The sequence below is a fragment of the Durio zibethinus genome, chromosome 21 (assembly GCF_047325235.1).
Source record: "Durio zibethinus cultivar Kanyao isolate XHJ-2024 chromosome 21, ASM4732523v1, whole genome shotgun sequence".
NCBI lineage: Eukaryota > Viridiplantae > Streptophyta > Magnoliopsida > Malvales > Malvaceae > Durio > Durio zibethinus.
Window position 1 is genome coordinate 10,042,378 of NC_143182.1, and position 23,298 is coordinate 10,065,675.

At 33.2% G+C, this 23,298-nt stretch overlaps 2 protein-coding genes across 15 annotated transcripts; both read left to right on the forward strand.

Annotated features, from left to right (window-relative positions):
- Positions 1-1,989: 1,989 nt before the first annotated feature.
- On the forward strand, positions 1,990-12,150 carry LOC111305523 (uncharacterized). Of its 12 annotated transcripts, none has more exons than XM_089750188.1 (16): positions 1,990-2,607; positions 3,304-4,022; positions 4,593-5,996; positions 6,130-6,549; positions 6,661-6,723; positions 6,887-6,976; positions 7,085-7,122; positions 7,243-7,330; positions 7,415-7,558; positions 8,447-8,638; positions 8,728-8,807; positions 8,888-8,960; positions 9,052-9,153; positions 9,483-9,588; positions 10,488-10,575; positions 11,289-12,150. In XM_089750188.1, exons 1-16 carry the CDS (start codon positions 2,238-2,240, stop codon positions 11,476-11,478), a joined length of 4,167 nt encoding a protein of 1,388 aa, XP_089606314.1. In that variant the 5' UTR covers positions 1,990-2,237; the 3' UTR covers positions 11,479-12,150. The 12 variants fall into 12 exon arrangements, with proteins under 12 accessions (XP_089606314.1, XP_022758880.2, XP_022758879.2 ...); XM_022903145.2 differs by having other exon boundaries at positions 2,017-2,607; positions 6,661-6,732; positions 7,088-7,122; XM_022903144.2 differs by having other exon boundaries at positions 2,054-2,607; positions 6,661-6,732.
- Positions 12,151-16,966: 4,816 nt separating this feature from the next.
- On the forward strand, positions 16,967-22,710 carry LOC111305525 (zinc finger protein CONSTANS-LIKE 9-like). 3 transcript variants are annotated; one of them, XM_089749939.1, is made up of 6 exons: positions 16,967-17,149; positions 17,981-18,705; positions 19,726-19,947; positions 20,819-21,123; positions 21,820-21,998; positions 22,100-22,710. In XM_089749939.1, the coding sequence occupies exons 2-5, from the start codon at positions 18,121-18,123 to the stop codon at positions 21,947-21,949; spliced, it is 1,242 nt and encodes a 413-aa protein (XP_089606065.1). In that variant the 5' UTR covers positions 16,967-17,149; positions 17,981-18,120; the 3' UTR covers positions 21,950-21,998; positions 22,100-22,710. The 3 variants fall into 3 exon arrangements, with proteins under 3 accessions (XP_089606065.1, XP_089606066.1, XP_022758888.1); XM_089749940.1 differs by having other exon boundaries at positions 21,820-21,951; XM_022903153.2 differs by having other exon boundaries at positions 21,820-22,710.
- Positions 22,711-23,298: the final 588 nt, after the last annotated feature.

Below are 23,298 nucleotides of genomic sequence, written 5' to 3' on the forward strand. Positions count from 1 at the left end.
CACATAAGACATTTCATAAGGAAAATATGGTGTGAATACTTATATCTTATGATCAACTACACAATCAATGTGGGATTCATAGCTCGTTCTTAGGATCGTAGCATCTTCTCTCACTCCAATGGAAGCACATCATCTTCAGTGGTAAATTGCTATTAAGCTCCAGGCATACCATTTTTTGTGACACATTGTCATTAAGCTTCAAGCTTGTGCACTTTCGGGACACAAGGATGACTTATTTCGTGTTTCATATCAACTTAACTGTCATGGTTTTATATCAACTTATGAGTTATTATCTGCTTTAATTCTTTTAATCTCACGATTTTGTCTCACAAAAGATGTCTCACAAAACGATTTTATCTCACAAAAAACGTCTCGTAAAAAAAAAATGATAAAATTTTTATATCTTATGATCAATTTTAATACACAATCGATATAAAATTTATGATTCTTTCCTACTTTGCAGTAGGATATTAATGGTAGCACCTATTAGTAAACAATTGAGGCCCATGTTTTTGTATTGTCTTAGATATGATAGGAAGTGCAGCGCTAAAAATTTTGTTTACATTACATAGGTAGTCTAACATGTTCCATATTTTTTGGACATGGTAGAAACTGTCGTGCCTTGAAGTCTTTTCTCTCTATATCAATGAGATGTCGAAAGCCTATTTCTTCTTTTTTTTTTTACTTAATTCTAGTGGTTAAAAAAGAAAGATTCCCATAACAATATATCATAGTTGCAATGTTCTCCTTCTCCAACATGTCTTAAAATTATAGAATATCTATATTCATATATTACTATTTTTTAGTGGCCTATTAAAAATGTGTATCAAAGATGTGTGACAAAAAAACGCATAATTAATGAGGTTTTGGTTTTAACGAATCATCGATTGACCTTTTTTTTTTTTTTTTTTGGGATGTTGGGATGTATGGGTTTTAGATTTTGTCTATAAACTATATACACATGCAAATACACTATCATTACATATATTTGTATGTTTCTATGCAAATGTAGATTTAAAAATAATAAATATTTAATATAGACAAATTTTAAACCTCAAAAAAATAAAAAAAAAAATTATTTTTTGACGAAATTATGAAAAAATAAAAATAATCATGAAAGGGAAAACATTAGGACTTAATTAAAAATAAAATAAATGAAAGATTAAAAGAAAATTAGAAATACAAAATTTTGTACCAATATTTACGGACTAAAATGATAGAAATAGCCAATTATTAAAGGAATTAATGCTTTGTTGATAAATCTCCTTTTTTGCCTTTTGATTTTTTTTTTTAAATATTTGTATGAATGACAACAAAATTAGATTATAATGAAATTAATCTCTTTAAAAGAAATTTATTTTTATAATTAGAGAAGAGACGTACCAATATACTAACAATATTTTTTTGCATTTAAAGAAAAATTAAAATAACTCTTCTAATTTTTTTTTCAATAAAATAAATGGCATGGTAACTTAAATATAGTAGTAAAATTTTCACTTAACTCTCTTCACATTTTTATCACAAGACGGTGGAATTAGGAAGTTGAAACATATCTTCTTAAGATATATCTAAAACAAATTTATATTATAATAAAAATATATGATAATTTTTTAATTAAATAAGAGTAAATCAAATAGTAATTATTAAATAATTAACTAATAAATTATAATATAATTAAACAATCAAAATTAAATAATAAAAATTAAACTTAAATTTCAGAATTTTAAGATTTTCTTTTTATCATTAAATAAAGTCTGATTAACATCTATTTCTCATGATATTAATCAACAAAAATGAGAATCTTCTTTACTACGTGAAATATAATAGAGATTTTCATTACTTCGTCTAAAAATAATTAAGTAAATAATGCATTTTTAAGTAATTTTATAATTAATTCTTCAAATTAATTTTATTTTTTATTAAAATTTTATTTATTTTTATATTTAATTTAAAATCATTAAATGTCTACCATCAGATCTGACTAAAAATATAATATTCATCTATAAAAAAAATAGTAAAAACTTTCCTGACAAAAAAGGCTTTCCGCGATTTCAAAATTCTCACGCCATATTTCCCGCACAAAGCCACTCTCCAGTCCCCATACCCCTACTGAGACAGAAGAAAAACAAAATGCACTTCAATTTCTGAACCCTAATTCCGCAAATCCCCAAATTATTTTCCCTGTTTTCCTAAATTTCCCCACTCTCTCTCTCTCTCTCTCTCTCTCTCTCGCAAGAATGGCATCCGAGGTTCCCGACGAGCCACCTTGCAACACGCAGGAAACGGACGAAGAAACCATCGCCTTGAGGAAGAAACGGTCGCGGCGCGTTAGCTTCGCCGACCGCGAGATCACCTCCGTCCATATTTTCAACCGCGACGACGACTACGAGACCCCGCCGGATTCCACTCCCAAACCAGCCACTGAACGTGAAAAGGAATTACTGGGTCTCTTCAGTGATTTGGTGGATAGTGACGACTCTAACAGTGGTGATGGCAATGAGGATGAAGACGACGACGTTTTGAGTGTGAGAAAGTCGTTCTTGAGGCCGATGGAGTCGCCATCTCCCGGTGGAAGTAGCACAGTTGGATCTGCTACTTCTAATGATGGTCAGTTTGGATTGCATTGTTAATTATTAGTAAGGATTTGTTTTAGTTCGATAAAATTTAGGGTTTACAATTGTTTTAGCGTGGTTTGGTTGGCATTTTCGTTAATTATTTCAGTTTTCGAAAGCAAAATACAAAAACTGTGACTTTGATATAAAAGCACATAGTAATGTCTTGAATAATTAAAACTTAAGAATTTAGTTTTGGTGAACGATAAAATGCTCTATTTTACTTTTATATATAAGAATTATGTTTGAAGGTGAGTTATGTTCTAATATTTTGTTTTTGTTTTGTTTTTTTGGCCATCTTGTTTTAATATTTTGTTAATCTTTTATCAGATATAAATTTTCTTTTCACTATTTCTTTTTACATTTTAGCAATTTTTAGGCTCCATTTGATTGGTGATGTTACTTCTACATAGACTAATTATGTTATAATTGGTGTTAGATTTTAATTATCTACTCATTTTAAATCAATTATGATGTTGCTTTTTACGTTTTATTCTTACTTTTTATCAATTTTCATAAAGCTAAAAGCAAGTAGCATTAATCAAAAGGAGGCTAAGTAATGTTTAATTTCTTAAAATTTTGTGACATAGAAAATATTTATGTTCTACTTCTAGGAGAAATCTAATGAATAAAATGGTTAATGCTAATAATTGCCATGTTTTGAAGTGTTCGTTCAAATGTCTTGTAGCAGAAGACAACTTCTTTGGACCTGTGTCTGCAAACTTTATTCGACCTGGAAGGTTATCTGATTGTGCTGCTTCAGATGATAACCATGATATCACAATGGATTCGACAGCATTTTCGATGCATTTTCGTAGCATTGTGCGATCAGAGTCAGGAGATCTCAATACTTCAACAGGAGTTCCTCTTGCTTCTGAAGAGAAGACACCGTTCCAAGCTACCATGCCTTCTGATCCAGAAAGCTTTATGGTGTTAACAAATGTGAAGAAGCTAAAGTCTCCGTCACCTGCACCTATTAATAAATTTAGTGGTGGTAGAGATTCTAATGACATGAGTCTTGTTGGAGAAAGCATGCATAGGTATGATTATGGGAGGCTCTCTCCCACGTTGGAAGCACTTTTGGCAGAAGGCAGTAAGGAGTTTAATGCCATCCCTGCTTCTGATTCTACCAGTCCAAAGTTAACAATGAGTGCCATATTTCATGATAATGAGAATGACTGCATGGAGCCCTCAAATTCTGGGAATCCAGAGCTCTGCAATAGTAATAATCATGATATGTCTGGTGAGGGAATTTCTATTGCTCATAACAAACTGGTTGAGGCAACAGGTGATTCCACAACCACTCTTATTGATCAAATTATGCGTGACTGCTTGTCAAACACAAATGATGGTCCAATTGTGGAGGATTTTGTTGATCATCAAATCCAAACTCCTAATCGGCTGAACAGAGTGCGTTCTCCTATCAATCTGATGCTACCTTGATTCCTTTTCTCAATGTTTTGGTTATTTTGTTTATAATAATTTAATTTGGTGATTTCAGTGAACAAAATACATTGTCCTATCAATCTATTGTTACTTAAGATTGTTTTTCTCAATGTTTTGGTTATTTTCTTTTTAATACTTTAATTTGGTAATTTTAGTAAGTACACTCAAGTGGGGTGTTGTTACACGGGGGGATCCTTGGAGTTTTCATTTATACAATGGTTCTTTTCTATCCTAACATCTGCTAAGTCATCTCCTTTTCATTTTGAAATTTGGGATGTAATTCTATACTATTTAGAAGTTTATGTTTCTATTCAATGACATGTCATAGATGCAGTTATTGCCCTTGTCAGCTCATGAAGGGTTACTACAGTGGTTCTCACTGAGACAATTTCATATATTTCCTCCATAGACACCGTTAGCTGGAGATGGTGAATGATATTTATATACTTTTTCATTGTTTAGTTATTATCGCCATTTTCTTCAGGAGGAACTAAGGCATGGATTTGCACTCTTGTTTAACTGTTTCAATTTCAGGGAAACAAGGAGATCTCTGAAGTTGTGTCTGGAACAAGTTTGTTGAATTCTGAGTTCCTTGTTGTTGCTACTGGTACTCCACTGAATCAGAATAGTGAAGCTTTTCAGTTAAATTTGTTGAAACAGTTTGAATATGGAAATCAGCCTCCAACTAGAGATGGGTTGAAAGAAAATTCTCCTCAGGATCAAAGACATACTTCTAATGTTGGTCATGCTTCTAGTCAACCACATGGGTCTCCATTAGCAGGGTCCATACACTCAATATCTGCTACAAGACAACAAATTCTTCTGGGTACTCCAAGTTCACCGAGACGTGCACTATTTGTTACTCCTTCAACGAAACAATCAGGTTCTGTTTTGAGTAAGGGAAGCATAAAACAAGGTGAGAGTGTGCCATCCATTCTGAAAAGTAATTCCGAGTTAAAATTTCTGGAGCCTTCTCCCTGTGCTTCTGCTTTTAATAATGGAGCTGTAAAGTCAAAATGCAGATTATCAGAGTCCCCTTCTTCAAGAGCTTGTTCATTCAATACAATTATGGAGGAAATGAATGAGGGTCTTCAGTGCCAACAGGCAACTGCCCCCACTAATAATCTAGAGGAGCAGTTGTCTGGTGTTGGTCTGAAGCAGGGGGAGGTGGATTGCAATGGTCTTGGAACTCCAAAAAACATCAGTAGGTTGAGCCAAGATGGAGGGACCACAGGACATGCGAAAGATAAAGAACATAACGACAATTCTACTGAAATATTGGCCAAATTTACCTCACCATCTAATTTTTCTCACTCAGGAAAGAAAGTGATGCATCATTCTTTGATATCAGTAGACTCTGTAGATGGGACGTTAGTAGCTTCTACATTTAATTCCTCACCAACGGAGATCACTCTTGACATTAGCCAAGATAAGGGAGATACTGATATGCTTTATAAGCTTGTTTCTCCTCTGGTGAACAGGTTAAATGGGAAGTTGTCATCACCAACAGAACATAAAGGTAGTCTGTTGGGCAATTTAAAGCTTCATGATCAGAATAATAACGCCATTATTGTTTCCAGGCGAGAGTGCAACTCAGTAGAAACAGTTCTTAGCAGTAGCAATTTAACTGCAACATGTGAAAACAGAACACAGTCCAGCTCACCGCTTATTAAGGTTAACCGTTTAACAGACTCTTCTTTAGCAAAAAGATTTGGAGAGAGTAATGGACTTAATTTGCAGAATACTTCTGAAACCTCAAAGAACTTCCCCGATGGGGTTGCCCTGAAATTGCAGTCAGGAAGCCCAGAAAAAAACATCCAGACTGCAGTTGAAATAAACCGGCCCAGCAAATATTTTATTGGGGAACAGATGAAAGTTTCTTCTGCTTTTGTTTCCCCAGATGCACATGGAAGTAAAAATGAGCTGTTGCCTGAAAAGGTATATCTCTTTCTCTATATCTTCTCTCATTCTCAGTTGCACTGCAATCAAATCTCCCTGTTTTTTAATGTCAATACTAGCTCTTAATTGATATTAAGGCTGATATTTGAACTCTGGTGCCATGATTGCTCAGAGCCCCTCCAAAAAGAAGCAAATTCAGAGTCCCACTTCAAAACAGCCAAATTTAAGCTCCTGTGTGAAAGAAATGCATAGTGCATTACATGGTGATAATATGCAACTCTCTGTTGCAAAAGATGTGGTATCTATTAACTGCAGTTCAACTGTACAAAGGATCGATGACTGTCATCAAAGATATACACAGAATCCAAGTCCTGTCCAAGACATTCAGAACTCTTCAAAAAGAAAAAGGACAAGTGAAGAAGTAGCTATTGTAGATGTACACTGTGCAGATAAAAATAACTGTATCCAGCAGAGTCCAAAATTTCATAAAGTTGAAGAGAATAACAGGGAGCATATGTCTGAATATTTGAATGGAAGTAACGTAGAAAATGAAAGGACTGAAGGTGGCAAAACATTGATGAATTGGACTGATGTATGTGTAGTATGTACCTAATTTGTTGAACATCCAGGTTTGCTGATGTATAGTGCAAAAGTTTCCTGTTACTCTTACTGTTGAATTTGATTTTTAGAGCTCATATTGCAGATTTATCTCAAACTATCGGCAGCTACCAATCAGCTACTGTCTCCATGTTTTGATAAACTAAATGTAAAAATGGTACATATCTTGTTTTTGTAATTTACTGCATCAGTTACAACATTTTTCAAAATACAGTTTATAAATATTGATAACATCTTCTCATAACCTAATTTCCCATGCAATAGTTTCCTTTTTTTCCTTTTTGCTTTGCCTCAATAATTTGAATGTGCAGATAAACATGTTGGAAGATAAATTGCTTCATCAGCAGAAGGTTAATAAATTAGAGATGCTTTGCTCAGAAATCCAGTCTCAGCTACGCTCAGTAAGTAAAATTGCAAACTTACTTTTTGCAGGGCACTCATTGCTTCCCTTTACTCTAAACAACCTAGACTATCATATTGCTGATACTGTTCTTATGTGTTGCTGTCAGCAGGCATATCATGAATCCAGCAATATTTTGCTTAAGAGGTGGTTTCTTTCTATCCTCATGGCTGTATCTTTAATGTGACTAGTATTAGTTTCTGTAATTAATATGGAAACTGGTTTAGCGTTACAAGTGGTAAAGTTGCTGAAATGATGTCCTTGCAGAGTAGCTGAAACAAGACCATTGCTCAACAGAATAGTCTATGAAAAGGCTAAATTGCAGTTGATGCATGTGAAGCGTGAAAGATTGCTGGTATTTTCTTTCCTTTCGGTTTTTTTTTTTTTCACTCCACTCAAATGTGTATTCTTTGTTACCTGCCTATATTCCTCACTGCAGAAAGAGGTACAGTTACTGAGAACTGGAGTTTGGGAGTCTCAAATGTTGAAGTTAAATTGGGTCAAGCATCCATCTGTTTCTGCTGAAAAAGACACTCAACTTGGTGATAATTCATCTCCAGTTACATTTAGAAACAACCTTGAGGTATGCTTATCAGTTATAAGATGTGGATAATTTCTGTATGTCCTTTGGGCTATAAAGGCTGCTGCACCATCTTTCTGCTTTATTTTACTACGGATTTCATCCTTTTAATTTGTATACTCCAATGGTTATAAAGGAAAAAGGTACTGCTCCAGAGATAAGCACTATGGCATACAAATGCTAAACCATGATTTATTTTAAATGAAACCCACATTGGGTTTGGGTTCATATGGCTCTCAATTTTCATTTTAATAGTGCGTTTTAATTTCTTTCAAAGCCATTTGAGTGGCTAAGAATTTTCTCTGACTGCTTTTTTTAGTGTATCTATTGTATTTTATAGTTGTCGGTATTTGTGAGCTTACACTTATACCAACCTAAATTGGATGCAGAATAGTATTTATTTTCCTCTTAACCTTTTAAGGTATCTCAATGCTGAAGAAAGTTGGAATTATTATGGTGGACGATTCTGGCTCATATTTGCTTAAAAGTTTTATTGACTTTATTTGGAGTATGATATCATAGTTTTTTGGATGATTACATCTATATGTCATGTGATTGTTCAAAATAATAAAAGCAATATCTTTATATTTTAAGGGTATTGTTTTCTATATATTGTGAAATACTATTATCATTCAGCTTAAAGCATACCACAGGCAGTATTTGGTGGACTCTTAAATCTGTTGCTTTGAATGATGCTATTAGCATTCCATTAGCTATAATCAAAATCAGTATTCTTAATTTTTATGATTCACACTGTCTCTTCCCATGGTTGTGTTTAACAGTTGAATTGCTCAGTGCCTCTTATATTGTTTTAGAAGATATGGGTAACTTATATTTGGTAAATTTTGTGGTTTCTATGCTAAGTTTTCTTTATATCTTCAATCATGACAGGGAGTGAGTGATAAAGTCACCACAATGAAGCATGAGGATGAAGCTCTGGAGAAGAAAATAAAAAATTTAACCAAGTCTTTTCACGTTTACTGCAAGATAAAGGGAGAACTGAGTTGTTCTGATACTATTGAATTAGTCAATGATCATCTAAAGAAGAGAACTTGTTGCAGATTTATACGCCAGGATATTCAGGTCTGTTTAACTCTCACTGTTATTCTTCTCTAAACACATTGGAAATTATTTTATGTGACTGAGGTGTAATTTGTCTTTTATTTCATCAGTGGTGGGAGGTTGATAATTTGCAGAACAGGAATGACCATCACAATGTTATTCTCAACTACCATGGGTTCATCTGCCAGAGGTTTTTTTTTTATTGTATTTTTCTTTGACGAAGACTTGTGTATATTTTTACATTTATTCTTACATTATGGTGATCTGCAGTCTCACATTAAATGCTGGTCCAAATTCAAGCATTTTTGTTGCAAACAAATTGAATGATATAAACATCAGTAAGGTAACAAAGTCAACCATTTAAATGAAGTCGTCTCTTTTTTTCCTTGTTTCATTTGTCTTTCTTATCTTTAAATTTTGATTTTGTTCATTAGAACTTCCCAAACATGGATTCTTGCTCTGCATTTGCTTTTGTCTTTAACCATGAATCGACTAAGAAGTATGTTGGGCCAAAGACTTTGGCACAAGAAACACAAGTAAGTACTTCTGTCTTATAATGTCTTGTGTCTTCTGCTTTTCTCTTCTGAAGTAAAACAACTTATTTCAGTTTTAACTTATATCACAAAAGTATGCCATACTTGTGCTTTCATTTATGGTTGTGCTAGAATGAAGATATAGTACATATTTCGAGTTTTGAGCAAGTGATTCTGTGATTTCCTGCAGTTATCTTTGCTCAAACTTAGTGTTTTGAACTTTACTTGAGATTTTCCTAGTGCATTATACTTGTTATTTTACAAATTTCAGTGTTTCAGGACAAATGCAATGTTTGAAACTATTTTCATTTTATTTTGTTCTGATTATGCAGAGAACCAGTTCACTTTTAAGAAATCTGCTGGATGTGGTTGAGGAAGTACAGATAGCACAGTTAGAGATTAGAAATCTGACACTAACTAGCTTCCATTCTCCATCAGGTACTCTTTTGTCTCCTCCTTATTATGTTCTCCTGATTTGTGATTGTGACAACACGGTTTAAATTCTTGAATCAATGGCTTAGGAGAATTTAAATTTTGATACTTTTCTTCAGGAAACCAAAGTAGAGATGGATGACTAGATCACATTTCTTGTTGGATATAATGCCATTTGAAGCCTATGCATGTTTATCTGGCCTTGAAACTGTCTTATTTATTCTTTCATTTTGTTTTTTTTTTTTTTTTTTTGTTTAGTTTTTATTGATTGGAATGGAGCTACCAATTTGGGCTTTCTAGATGTTTTTATTAACTAGTGTTAGGATAGTATAACAGTCATGAAAATAATAATGGTAAGAATTTTTATTTCCTTGGCTCTTTCTTCGGTCAGTTGGACACACTCAAGGTAAACTCTTTTATTGGATGACTGGTGCAAGACCCTTAAAATTTTAATGCTTCTGTCTGATCCAATTACTTGTATTCATAGTGTGGTTGTAAAAATGTTTGCGCATAGCCACTACATGGCTTGGCAAAGTTAAATCTCTGTTGAGTGAATTATTTTTGCACTCATGTCCACAAAGGGACAATAGTAACTTCATTATCATGGCTTCCTAGTTGTCATCTGCCCCTTGATTTCCAGCGTGATCTTCTAATTTATGCCGTTTGTTTGTTTATTAATTGTATTCATTGCTCTTCTTGGCTGTCCTAGATCCTAAATCATTGTAATATCAATTTGCCAAAGAACCTGTTCTATGTTGGAATGCTCAGTTGGCTTGACTTAGTTACCATTTTTCCATTCACTATACCCCCTGTTTTCTCTTGTTTGTCCAGTTTTAAGCCTTAAGTCTGCCGAAAAAAACATATTTTGTCAGATTGAAACTTGATAGTACCTCGTTGTTTTGTAGCTAAGCAGCTGGATTTGCAGCTTGCTTTCATTGATTTTGACAGTGGTATAAAGGTGATGATGACTCTTGACGTGACGTGTTTGAACTGGTAAAGTCTTGCATAAATTGTATTTTAAACTTCTAAACTGATAAGCATTTTGCAAATCTGATGCTTTATCTTATAGCTGAATTGCCTGGGTTAGATAGATGATTTTTTCACGTGGTTAATAAATTTATGCTCTAAGGGGAATGGATTAATTTATAACAACCATATAATATATTCAGAGCAAGGAGCATTGATCTTTTCCAAGGAGTTTGTAATTGCTTTGTTCATTTGATTTTATATTAGTTTCTATGAATTGATTCAGTTCATTAATTATTTTAGACTTCAAATTAATGTTTTTTCCCTTTCCAGTAAACGTATTTGTAGTTCAAACAGTCAGACAATATTTAGAGTATGGGTTCGGCTTGCCTAACTTTGGATTGACTGGTTACTGTTTCTTGAAATGTTATATTATTGGTCTTGCCATAAAAGTGCCATCAGTATAGAACTCTATTTACGTCATCATAGTCTTTATTTGTGGTTCAGATTGTATCACAAGTGAAATTTAGATAACAATTCTTTACAAGTTCAAGTAGATCCTGTTGTCTAAATATACAAATATTAATTCTGTGCACTGTAGGGTGGCTGCTCATTGTTGTATGTGCTAGCATCATTGTAAAATATTACATTATGCATCAATTGGCATCAAGGTAAATATGTTTTGTTATAATTTTTCAAATAATTATACTGAGTTGTCTTATTTCTTGGTTTCTTAACAGCGGGGTTTATCCTTCAGAGATAGTACCTTACCATTTACAGACTCCCACCGTTGGGGCAGAAAACTTACAGCATCGGCCACTCTCAGCTGAAATAAAGGTTGCAGTTGGGAACCTTAGAGCTGGATACTCTAGGGTTATAAGGCTCTGTAGGTGTGTTTCCCAGGTGGTGCAATCTTCAGGAAGGGGATGAGGTTTTTTAACTTCTTAAAAGAAGACAGAAGAAACATCAACAATTTGTTGAAGTTCTCTCTCTGTTGCTTGTTTGAGCATTATGTCTGTTTCTTTATGCAAAGGTGACGGCGTGCCTTGATATCTTTAGTAAATGGTAGATTGGATTTCTTTCTCAAATTTGTAGAACAATTTTTCTGTAAATATTTGTATAAGAGTACCTTAAAGTAGCCGCTTTACTTGAATTCAACGACTTTGAAGTGAAATGCACTCTATAAAAACTTAAAAGCTGCCTTCATTAAATGCAGGCTAATCTTTTCATCTTTTTGTAGTATTATTAATGGTTGAGGACTAACAAAGATACAGATATCCAAGAGCTAAGCCTAGTGCAGGAATCAGCTTGTTAATGTTCGAGAAATAAATGGTGATGTTCATTCTCAGCGTTGTAGATTGAAGCTTAGCATTGTGAACAGTTCGGACAGTGTATTTTTCAGAAATGCAATGAGAGCCCTTCCCTGCTAATAAGGTTAGCTTATCTTCCTCTGAAGAAGAAAAGTTCCCTAGTAAGAATTTAAATTTAGTTGTTGGCGTGTCTATATCATTATTGTTTGAAACTGTAAATACAGGACCACCTGATTTATACGTACTGTGGACCATTTAAGCCAGCGTAGGACATTGAATGTGTTTTTTTTTTTAGAAAATGACAATGTGTTGAATGTGAATATAGCTTTGGTTGGTCATACTGTGTCATAATGTATAAATTTTTGGATTTATCGTTAGATATGATTAAAAGAAATGTCACTAATATTTTTTTTTTTAAGTGTAATTGATTATTTAATGAATCTATTTCATTTTAAAAAAAAAAATAAATTTGATTCAGGTATTTTAAGAAAATAAATTCAATGTTTATGAAACTAAAACTAAATTTAAGAGTATGATTGTTGGTTATGTATGAAAAAAGTTATAGCATTTTCACAATGTCATCAAAAGATGATATTAGTTTAATTTTATATTATTTTTTAAAAAAATTTATCAGAGTTAATTATTAAAAATTATTTTTAATTGATTATAATATTTTTGGTAAAAAATTAAAAGAAAAATTTTTTACCTCAAAAATATATAAGAAAATTATTATTTTTTTGCAAATATTTTGTTGTCGGATTATTTAATATTTAAAAATTAAATTTTAAGAAAAAATTGATATTTTTAATTTTTTTTTCAAAATTTTTTTTTAATATTTTTTATTTAAAAAATTTGATACTTTAATTTTTAATATTTTTAAAAATATTTTTATTAAAAATAATTGATACTTTAATTTTTTCTTAAAATATTTTTTAAAATATTTTTTGTTATTTAAGAAAAATTGATATTTTTAATTTTTTTTCAAAATATTCTTCATAAATATATATTTTTAAAATTAATATTTTGGCTTTTTCTTAAAATATTTTTTGAAATATTTTTAGTGGTATTTGAAAATTGTCATCATTTTTTGAAAATATTTTTATTTATTATTATTTTTTAAATTGCACTATAAGAAAATAATAATAAGCAAAATAACAAAAAGATGAAAAAAGAAACCAAAACAATAACGGCTAGCTTAAGCTCTAACTGTGGCTCGACTCTCCTTTACGAAACGGCTTGAAGAACGGCTCAGGCTCGACTTGAAGACATGGGCCAGCGGCTTGGGTGGCAACTGAACACGGGCTGGGTTAACAAAAAAACGCGGGTCAGCTGAATTTTTAACAAATGAAATGGGGTCGTTTCACGCGAACATGAAAGCCTAAATTTTGCCTTCTCCATCAGATTTTCAGTTTCTGCTCTCTCTAAAAGCTTTTGTTGTCTCTGACTCACTAAAATCAGAAGAAAACAGCCGAAAAGTTCAAGGGTTTCCAGATTCCGATGCTAGCGCCACCGCACGCCGCCGTCTGCCGCCGCCCGTTGGCCGTTCACCGAATACCGAAAAACTCGAAGATTTTGCCAGAAAGTTGTTCGTCGTCTCCTCTTTCACGTTGTACTGGCAGTTTTCCACTATAGCGTTCCTACCTCTATGAATCGGGTTTGGAGCTAATGATGGTAATGACAGGATCGACTTGGGCAAAAAATGGAAATTATGCTGGGTTTTTATTTCTGTGTAAGGGTTGCATGTGATTGAGGATTAACTGTTATTGATGGCTTGCTGGAAATTGGCTAAAAAATTTGGTGCACTGGACTGGTCTCTGTTAGATGCTCTTGCCTCTGTCCTGATTGCTGTTTGATTCTCTGTGTATTGTCGGCTTTATTGGGTTGTATTGTAGTCTTTGTGATTGTGAAATTGGGTGATTTCAAGCGACAACAAGCTGCTGATTACCTGAAAATTGGATCAATGTTTTTGGGTTTGCTTGGTCTGTGTTGGTTTTAGGTTGATTATTGGAGTGGATAGGGAAATTATCAACGGTTGTAGCTGGGACTTGGATGCTAGAATTGGGTGTTGGGTTGAAATGGGTTATTGGCTCACGGGTGGCCGTTTGAGTGAGGGTTTGATGACGGGGCCAGGGTCATGGCTTGACAGTGGGCTAATGGTGATGGTGGTGAAAAGAAACAGGTTCCAGCTGTTGGCAAGAGATGGTGATCGAATTGGGTTGCTGGGGAGAACTCTCGATGATTTTTTTTGTATTTTTCTCTATTTTCTTCTGTGTGTTTCTTCATTGTTTTCCTTTTGTGTTCTGAACAATGATTTATATAAAAATTATACAGATAGGATGCCAATTCAAAGATCAAGCATCATATCCCTCAATCTGAATTTTAAGTTTAAAATGATACTGAAATTTTAAAAATTTAATCCAAACTCTAAATTTCAAACACAAAATCTTGTTACTTAATTTATCCTTTTTTATCTTTTTATTTTTCAATTCCAAAATAATAATTCAGTCTACCGAAATATGGTGCCTACAATTAGTATTGTGTCAAACTTTGTTTAGTTATGCACAAACCTGTCTTGCGAGTTATAGACGTGGATTATTTTTCCAACTGCCACGTGCGTAAGTTACATTGATTTAGCAGTCCAGGTTTCTGTGTCCAAAAAGTTTGATAAACAAGATCCTCCCAAATACATTTTCCTCCTGTCTTTTAACAGAAGATTTTTTTTTTCTTTCAAAAGGAAAGGAGAGAGAAATCTACCCCCTGAAAAAGGGCTTTCTGATCTGTCCTAGATTTGATCAAAGAGGATAAGCCGTTTCTTTCATACAAAAACTCTTTTGTTGCAGGAGTCAACTTCACTTTATGCTTAAAACATCATATTGACAATTAGGTAAGGATCAAGATCTCTCTTATCTTTCTTGTGCTTCTAAAGAAACTGGTTGTGACTTATGAAATTGACAATTCTATCTTGGAATCTTCAGAAAGTTGGATTGGAAGAGAGTACTTGATGTTGTTTTAAGCATGTATTGGAGCTGCTTTATCCTGTTAAAATTAAACAACTGTTCCGTTCTGATTCTTTAACAGCTTGAATCAAAAGCTGACTCTTGGGTAACTTTAGATTCTTCATAAAAAAAAAAAAGGGGAAGGTTTCTTTTCATCTTTCAGGATTGTTCTTGGCTAGGTGTGAAACCTCCTGCTCTGCTGAGGGCTGTTCAGTCAACATTTCCCTATTGATTTGCTGATGAAAAAGTGAACACTTATTGTTATGGGCATATAGAAAATTTAGGGAGAAAGGGAAACTTTGAGTGGGTGGGGACGGACATCTGGGATGTTGTTGGTATAACAATAAGATTTATCAATCATGGAAAGATAGAGAAGAAGGGCAGTTTGGGTATTTAGGATTAAAAAACAAGAAAAAGTGAATCACTTTTGTGGGGTTGAATCTCACATGTCATTTTCTGGGTGCAGCAAGTTGCTCGTTACGTACAACTTACAAACGCCTTATCTGAATAAATAGTTGTTGCTGCTGCTCCCTCTTCCCGTCTACTCCCCTACTGTTAACCCCACAATTTTTTCCCTGCTCTCCCCTCTTCTTTGCCTACTTTCTCTCTTAATTACTTTGCGCCTCTTACCTCTAACTATAATTTTCCTTTTATTTTTAATTTTACGAGCAAAATTTTTTTACATTCACATATTTAATTCAATGATAATTTCTCTATACATGTATTCTTTTACTAAAATAATTGAATCCGATTTTCCTTTCTCAAATTAAACACTTCCAATTTTTTTTTCTTTTAATTTATTGATATTTAATCTTAATTTAAGAACACGTTTATATTTATGAATAAATCGTTTGCATTTTCATATTTATTATATTTTAATGGTGTTCGTAATAAGTAATAACATATAAATATTAAATTATCTTGCTACTAACATAGTTGGACGATTTTGCAATCTTTACAATACCTTAGAGCCGATAATCTTTTTATATAAAAAAAAATTGTCAAGAAACTAAAGCACCATGGAAAGAGAACCTAGTAACGAAAGTAAGTGACACTTTTATACAATAATAATAATAATAATAATAATAATAATAATAAATGATTGATTTAATTAATTAAAATTTTTTTTATAAAAAGATATTGAATTTGAATATTATCAGTGATTATTTGTTGAGATCATCGAATATACGATTTATAATCACATGTTTTAATTATCTTAAATTATCAAATATAATATATTTTATTTTAATGTAAATAATTAAATAATTTATTTATTTTTAAATTTTTTTATTTTTTACAAAATAATAATAATAATAATAATAATTCATATATGCTTTCTTATCCACCAAGGGAGAAGGGATGAAAGGATAAAGTCACAAAAACAATTCTATATTTAAAAGAAAAATCGTACCTCAACCTCAAGTCTCTCAAGTGGCATAAGAATAATGTACTATTACACTATTTGGAGCATATCCCTTGCCTTCACTTTTTTCGGTACTTTTGTTATTGGATTTGAAGCACTAGAAAGTAGTTTCCTCGTCCACAACTAGAAGAAGTCCTCTCCAAAGGAGGACGGTGTTTAAAGTTAATTTTTTTTAACAAATAATTTGAAATTATATATCAAGATATATTTTCTTCTATTTCATAAATTTTAAAATTTTAATAGTAAAAATAATGACTAGATATAATAATTTTTTTATTTAATATATTTTTAAAATAAAATAAATATAATATAAATATATAAATTATCAAATTTTGTAATAAAATATCTTTTAAAAGTTGGAGCTTTATTATTATAGATTTTTTAAAATTTTTTGTAACATGAAAATATTTAAATATGTTTTATTTTATTTTTCTTAAACATGGAATTGGAAGCATTTGATACGAGGAACCAAGAACAAAGAGGGGCCTAACTTTTTCCCTTCACGATTGAAAAGGACAGGGCCCACTTTGCATTTTTTCCCATTTTGCCCTTCTCTTTATTTACTTACTACGTTTTTTAATTTTAATTTTTCTCAATTTTTTAATATTTATTTTTCTCTCTCTTTGCACTTTTATCAGCTTATGTCATCACATTTCCCATATACACCCACCAATTTCTATCTCTTACTTGCATAAACTCAAAACAGAGAGAAAAAAAAAAAAAGAAAGAACAGAGCAAAAAAAAAAAAAAAGAGAGGAAGAGAAATTCTGGAAAGCTCTTTGTTCTAGGGTTTCTCGTTGTAAATTTTTTTCAATAAATTTTAATATTACAGCTAGTATCCGATCTTGTCCTCTTCTTTTTTTTTTTTCACGGTAAATTTCTCATTCTCGTTTATTTTAGTTTTTAATTTGATTTCCCTTTCTGGGTCTTTTCCTTCACTTAATTTTGATTTTATTTCTGGGTTTTAGATTTACTTTTATTTTGGTTAGTATTTCCGGGTCTCCTGGTTTGTTTATTGATCCTTATCTTTTGCTTAAATCTGTTTATATCTGTAATTTTATTTTGATTATGTAGTTTAAATCTTTGGATTGAAGTTCCAATTTTCTCTATGATTTCTGGTAAATTTTTTACCTTTTTTTGGATATTTGATTCTTTTATTTTGCATGTTTTGAAATGGAATTAGTTTTGCTTGTAATTCTGTTCTTGGAATGCCTACTTCCCTGCTTTTTACGTTTTATTAAAAGAAAAAAAAAGTTTTTCATTTTTCATTTTTTCGTTTATTTTCTTTTCTTCTTATTTTGTTTTGACTGTTTTAGTCGTCATGGATGACTTTGTAAATTGATGAGGTATTTTTTTTCTCTTCTACTTACTCTGTTGTGAGTACATGTGTGTTTTACACATTTGCCTATTCTCTTCTTGACTATAATTTCTTGTTTTCTGTTTATTTCTGGGTGCTTAAAACTGTTTACTTTTTGGCTGTGATTTATAAAAAAAAAAATGGAAACTTTTACCCTTAAACGGTGCTGATCATGTGAACTCTTCCATGATTAAATTGTCTTCTAGAATTTGATCCTCTGCTGTATCATTATTGTATGATTAAATTTTAAGTAATTAAGCTACCCCATATAGTGAATAGTTATTCCAGTTTTCTTATTGATTAGCTTGTTTTTACATCAAACATGAACTGAATTCTCTTGTGACAGCTATTGAAGTGCAAGAAGAAATAGCGGAGTTGGGGATCATTTAGAAGCTACTTTCCCTGGTTGATATATAGTTTGCTTAGAAGTCTGCAAATTTTGGAGAAAAGTTTTATGTTTTGATTAGGAGTTGTGTGATTGGGAAAATGGGTTACATTTGTGATTTCTGTGGGGATCAACCGTCTATGGTATATTGCCGGTCTGATGCTGCCTGTTTATGTTTGTCATGTGATCGAAATGTCCATTCTGCTAATGCACTGTCAAAACGCCATTCGAGAACATTGTTATGTGAAAGATGCAATTCACAACCTGCTTTTGTTAGATGTGTAGAAGAAAGGGTTTCCCTCTGTCAGAACTGTGATTGGATGGGTCATGGTACCTCTACCTCAAATTCGACACATAAGAGACAAACAATTAACTGTTACTCTGGTTGCCCATCATCTGGGGAACTTTCTTCCATATGGTCATTTTTTTCGCAATCCCCTTCAGCCAGTGAATCTACTTGTGAGCAGGAATTAGGTCTAATGAGCATCACTGAGAACATAGAGAGGACTTCTTGGGGCCCTACAGAAAACACCATTAGCCAGAATAGTACTGGTGTTGCTGAAGTTAATAATGACCACAATGTTGATAAGGGAAGTGGCTGGGGTGGGTCTTCAATTCCTGAACTCAGATCTGCACCACGGCTTCTGGAACAGCCAGCTGGATCAACAGATACATCATTGCCCAAGGTAAATTGAATTTGGAATATTTATGTTTAAAGAATTTAGATAAACTGTTCTTGAGTTACTTTCAGGCCCTTGCCATCGGAGTTTCATGGGACAATACTAAATAACTATGATAAGCATTTCGAGAAAATGGGTTTAAATTTGCAAGCACATTCAACAGTCTGCACTTAATGCTGAAAAACATATTAACTGTGAGTTTCAGTGATAACTGCTCTTTCTGGCCAGAAAACCAGCTTGAGGTTAGAGTGACAACTTTCTTTTCAGATTAGTTTCTTTTGGGGAAGAACAATATGCCAATCTCCACTCCTTGCTTTTCTTGATTACATTTTATGATGGAAATCCAAGGTCCATCCAGAATATCATTTTACTTCAACTTGATTGGATTTTTGTGTAAATGTAAGAGATGTAAATCTGTCAGTAAACCTACAGTATACCGTGAACTTGTATTCAGCTTGTATTTTTATTTGTCTCTTTAGATATTTCTATTTCTTGGCCCAAAAGCAACTTAAGTTTTAGGATATTATTGTAGAGAACTATTCAGTTAAGCCTTCACAGTATAATTACTAAATCAGTAACCTCGTACTCAATTATATTTTTAATCTTATGCCTATTTTTGCCATGGTTTCATAAATTTGGAATCTAGATCTCTCCTATTTTACATGCATGAATTACTTTTTGGACCTAGGCTAATCCCACCTGTCTACATCATTGAAGTTTATATTTATTTTTATTGAGAGGGAAAAGAGGAGTGTGAAGCAATGGACACAAGAAACAGGGAAAGTTGGTTGAGGTTATTGTTGGAAGTTATCAAAATTTTATTTTTATCATAAGAAGAGTGATTAGAATAATCTTCTGCTTTTTGTAATTCTACAGTATTTTAGCATTAGATGGTCCAAGTTCATTTTTGACATATTTGTGGAAACTTAACTATTGAAAAATTCTGCACGTTTCTTTTAATTATTGGTAGACATAATATGTTCCTTTTTGGGAACCTTTAATAGCTTTTACGTTATCAATTTGCAGTTTTGTTGCCCTCAAACAAAGTGTCCTGGACTTTGTGAAGATGATCTGTATGATGACTTCAACATGGATGAAGTTGATTTGAGCCTTGAAAACTATGAAGAACTCTTTGGGGTAACTCTTAATCATTCAGAAGAACTTTTTGAGAATGGTGGAATCGATAGCTTATTTGGAATGGACATCTGTGCTGCTGATTCCAACTGTCAGGCTGCAGTGGCTGCTAAGGTTCTCTCATCTCTTTTGATAATGCTTTTTGGTATCTTTATCTTTTTCTGATGATAGTATTGTCATTTTTCTAGATGTTACGCTTTTTTTCCTGGTATTCTTAATAGTTCAGCTATTAGTTTTTTTCCATAACGTGAAAATGGAAGCATTTCTTGCCAAATTAAAATAGAGAAAAAAAAAAGTGACGGTAGTGAGAAGCTTTAATTTGATGAACAGGTTGTAAGTTCTAGTTGTTGGTAAAGTATAAGTTCATTTGGGTTGTAAGTTCTTGTTGTTGGTATGTTATATGTTCAGTATAGTTGTAACTTTTTTCTACTAAATTTTCTGTTCTGTTACTCAAAAGGAAATTATTCATTTTGGTGGGGTATCAATAGCATCATTAACCTTGAGTTTCAGTCATGATTAGTGTACCGAAATGAAGTTTACTGTCCTTTCATCTGCTGGGTCTTCACTTTGAATGGTGATCAGAGGAAAACATTCCTTTTTGCTTGGGTCAGTAGTATCTATAGGAAAACAGTAACCTTGATTTTCAGACATGACCAATGTACCAAAAGGAAGTTTACTGTCCTTCCCTTTTCAGGAAAATATCCCTCTTTTGACAGTTTTGATTATATGATCACTATTGGTGATGAGATTAAGGATTCCTCAAGTTTGCTAATATGCTAGTACTTGATTTTGCAGTATCTTCTTGATTATTAATAAATCTACTTTCTTCTTGTAAATTATGTATGTGTCAACAGTTTGATTACGAACATTGGCACTTTAATCTTATATACTGTAAAGAATTATTCCATAATTTCAACCCCCCTGAAAATTTCAATTTTCTACTTGGTAAATGTTCTTATGTTTGGAACTAAATATTCTTGTCCAGGGCTCATCTGTTGGACTGGTCAATGCAATGCAGCCAGCATGCAGCAATGCAGCATCAGCTGATTCCATTATGAGCAATAAAACTGATTCAATTCTGTGTTTTACGGCAAGGCAGGCCCATTCAAGCCTCTCATTTTCAGGCCTTACTGGAGAGAGTAGTGCAGGAGATTACCAAGATTGTGGGGCTTCATCAATGCTTCTCATGGGGGAGCCTCCTTGGTGTCCTCCATGTACTGAGAGCTCCTTCCCATCAGCAACTCGAAGCAATGCTGTCATGCGTTACAAGGAAAAGAAGAAGACACGGAAGTAAGTATATGCCAATAACCCATATAAAATGTACATATGACTTAGACCACCTTTAGATATAGTTATTAGGTTGATGACTGTGATTTTAGTATTCTTGCCATACAAAGATCTGGAATTTAGATGTTCTTCCTTTTAATTCCTCTTCTGCTTTTGAATTTCTAGTTCTATGGATCCATTTAGCATATGGTTTACTAAGTAAACAATCCTGCCCTGAGTTATTGTTCCTCTCTTGCTCTTTCTAGTTTTTCTTCTTGGGGATTTTCTCTATTTGCCTTTAAGCTTCAATTTAGTTGTCTGCATTTCTGTATTAGACCAAGCAACAGAACTCGCATGCCTCCAAATAAAAATATATCGTGTCTGTATCATTTTAACATTTGTGTTCTTTTATCTCAGTGTTGTAATCTGTAACCTGTGCATGTTAGTAGCTGTTCATTTTAGTTACTATTCTTGCCATTGAAGGAGTTCGTTTCACTGTGATGCTCTCTAGTAAGGAAATGTGGATTTGCATTCCTGTGTCTGCTTCTACGTATATTTATCGGCAATCCATATGGAAAGTTGATATAAAATCTATGCTGTGGGTCTTAACATTTTATTTGACTGTTAGTCTTGTTCGCAATCCTCTTTTTTTTTTTTTTAAATATTATGCCTCCTGTTGGGGGAATTTGTATGTTTAACTTCATCCTTGTTGCATGATAGGTTTGAAAAGCGAGTAAGATATGCCTCTCGCAAAGCAAGGGCTGATGTGAGAAAGCGTGTGAAGGGACGCTTTGTCAAAGCTGGTGATGCCTATGATTATGATCCATTGAACCAAACCAGAAGCTACTGAGAGTACAATTTTTTTAACTATGCTTAGAAAAAGGAAAGAAACACAAGATGTTAGTTGGAAAGAATTGGTTATTCTTGCCTAAAAATGGAGAAATTGAAGCTAATACTTTTTTTAACTAGTTAAATGACTGGCTGTATGGTTGTATCACAGGGCTCCAGGTTTTATCAGTAGTTGGATACAAAAATGCCATGAATAAATTGCGGAGGCCTGGTTCTCCATTACCAGCTTGATGGATCACAACATCATTTGGCGACATCTGCCTTGATTGCCTTTGCTGCCAAGCCGCAGGTTTCCACCGTTTGAGCAAGTTCAACTGCTCAATTCTTGTCTTAGTATGGAAAGGAAAATGCTTATGGGTAGTCCAAAGCCATATTTATGCTCGGTGTTCGTTTTGTTGACGATTATATATATACCTTCAGCTGTTTTCATCGCTTTTATGAAAGCCGCTGCTGCTGCCAGGACATGCTAAGAAGCCCAACTTACAATGTCAACTCACAGGCAAAATGCGTGCAGCTATAATTTTGCTCTTCCTTTCTTCTTATTACTTGTATAGCATAGATCTCTTGTATTTGCAGTTGAGAGTTTTAATTATCTGCCCAAGTAACTTTTGCTAGGTCAGACAAGAAACATGCAGTTGTAATATTCTTCTCTTGTGGACGTGTACAGCACTGGATTAAGCAAATGCACCTAGGATGAAATTATTTATAACTTATACAAAAAATAAAAATAAAAAAATCTACTATTCTTGTATTTCCCCTAAATTGAATGTGAATGACTTTTCATCTTTAAAAGATTTAGGCTATTCATTCTACCTATGCTGCAATTTGAAAGGGTTTTGTTACTTAAATAGGCAGTGTTTACTGTTCTTGACTGCCGCCTGCTGTGGGAATGTCGGTTCCATGCCTGCTTTTAAGTTTTTCTAGTTTCTATACTAGCAAAAAGAGTAGCAGAAACAAAAGGATATCGGTTGCCAGAAAATCCAGCTTGTTGAATATCTGAAGCCTTAAGCACTAGGTGCTATACAATGGGACGAGTTCCTTGAGTTATTTGTCATTTGTAAAATTTTGGCTAGCATGAATGCCGGTAAAACCAAGATCTTAGCAGTAACTCACAGCCATCAAGTTGAAACATTTGTCATTTGGCATTGAAACTTCGGCAATGCTTGCTGGGAATTTAGTATATCAGACAACCACAAGCAAGAAGAATTCATGGAGTACCAACTTTGTAACACATGCTTTCCCCGCCGTTGAGCCGTCTTAACAGTATCTCGCACGGTTCAAGGAGAACAGGAGTTTGCATTCAATTGGGAAGGTATGAAGCTCAACATTCCGAAAAATGGAAAGCTGGTT

Excerpts from the sequence above, each read along its gene's own strand:
- LOC111305525 (XM_022903153.2), top strand. The coding sequence starts at position 18,121 with ATGGGTTACATTTGTGATTTCTGTGGGGATCAACCGTCTATGGTATAT. Across the intron at positions 18,706-19,725 it reads CAGATACATCATTGCCCAAG|TTTTGTTGCCCTCAAACAAA; the intron begins GTAAATTGAATT and ends ATCAATTTGCAG. Across the intron at positions 21,124-21,819 it reads GAAAAGAAGAAGACACGGAA|GTTTGAAAAGCGAGTAAGAT; the intron begins GTAAGTATATGC and ends GTTGCATGATAG.
- LOC111305523 (XM_089750179.1), top strand. The coding sequence starts at position 2,238 with ATGGCATCCGAGGTTCCCGACGAGCCACCTTGCAACACGCAGGAAACG. Across the intron at positions 8,639-8,727 it reads TTATACGCCAGGATATTCAG|TGGTGGGAGGTTGATAATTT; the intron begins GTCTGTTTAACT and ends TTATTTCATCAG. Across the intron at positions 9,589-10,487 it reads TAGCTTCCATTCTCCATCAG|CTAAGCAGCTGGATTTGCAG; the intron begins GTACTCTTTTGT and ends GTTGTTTTGTAG.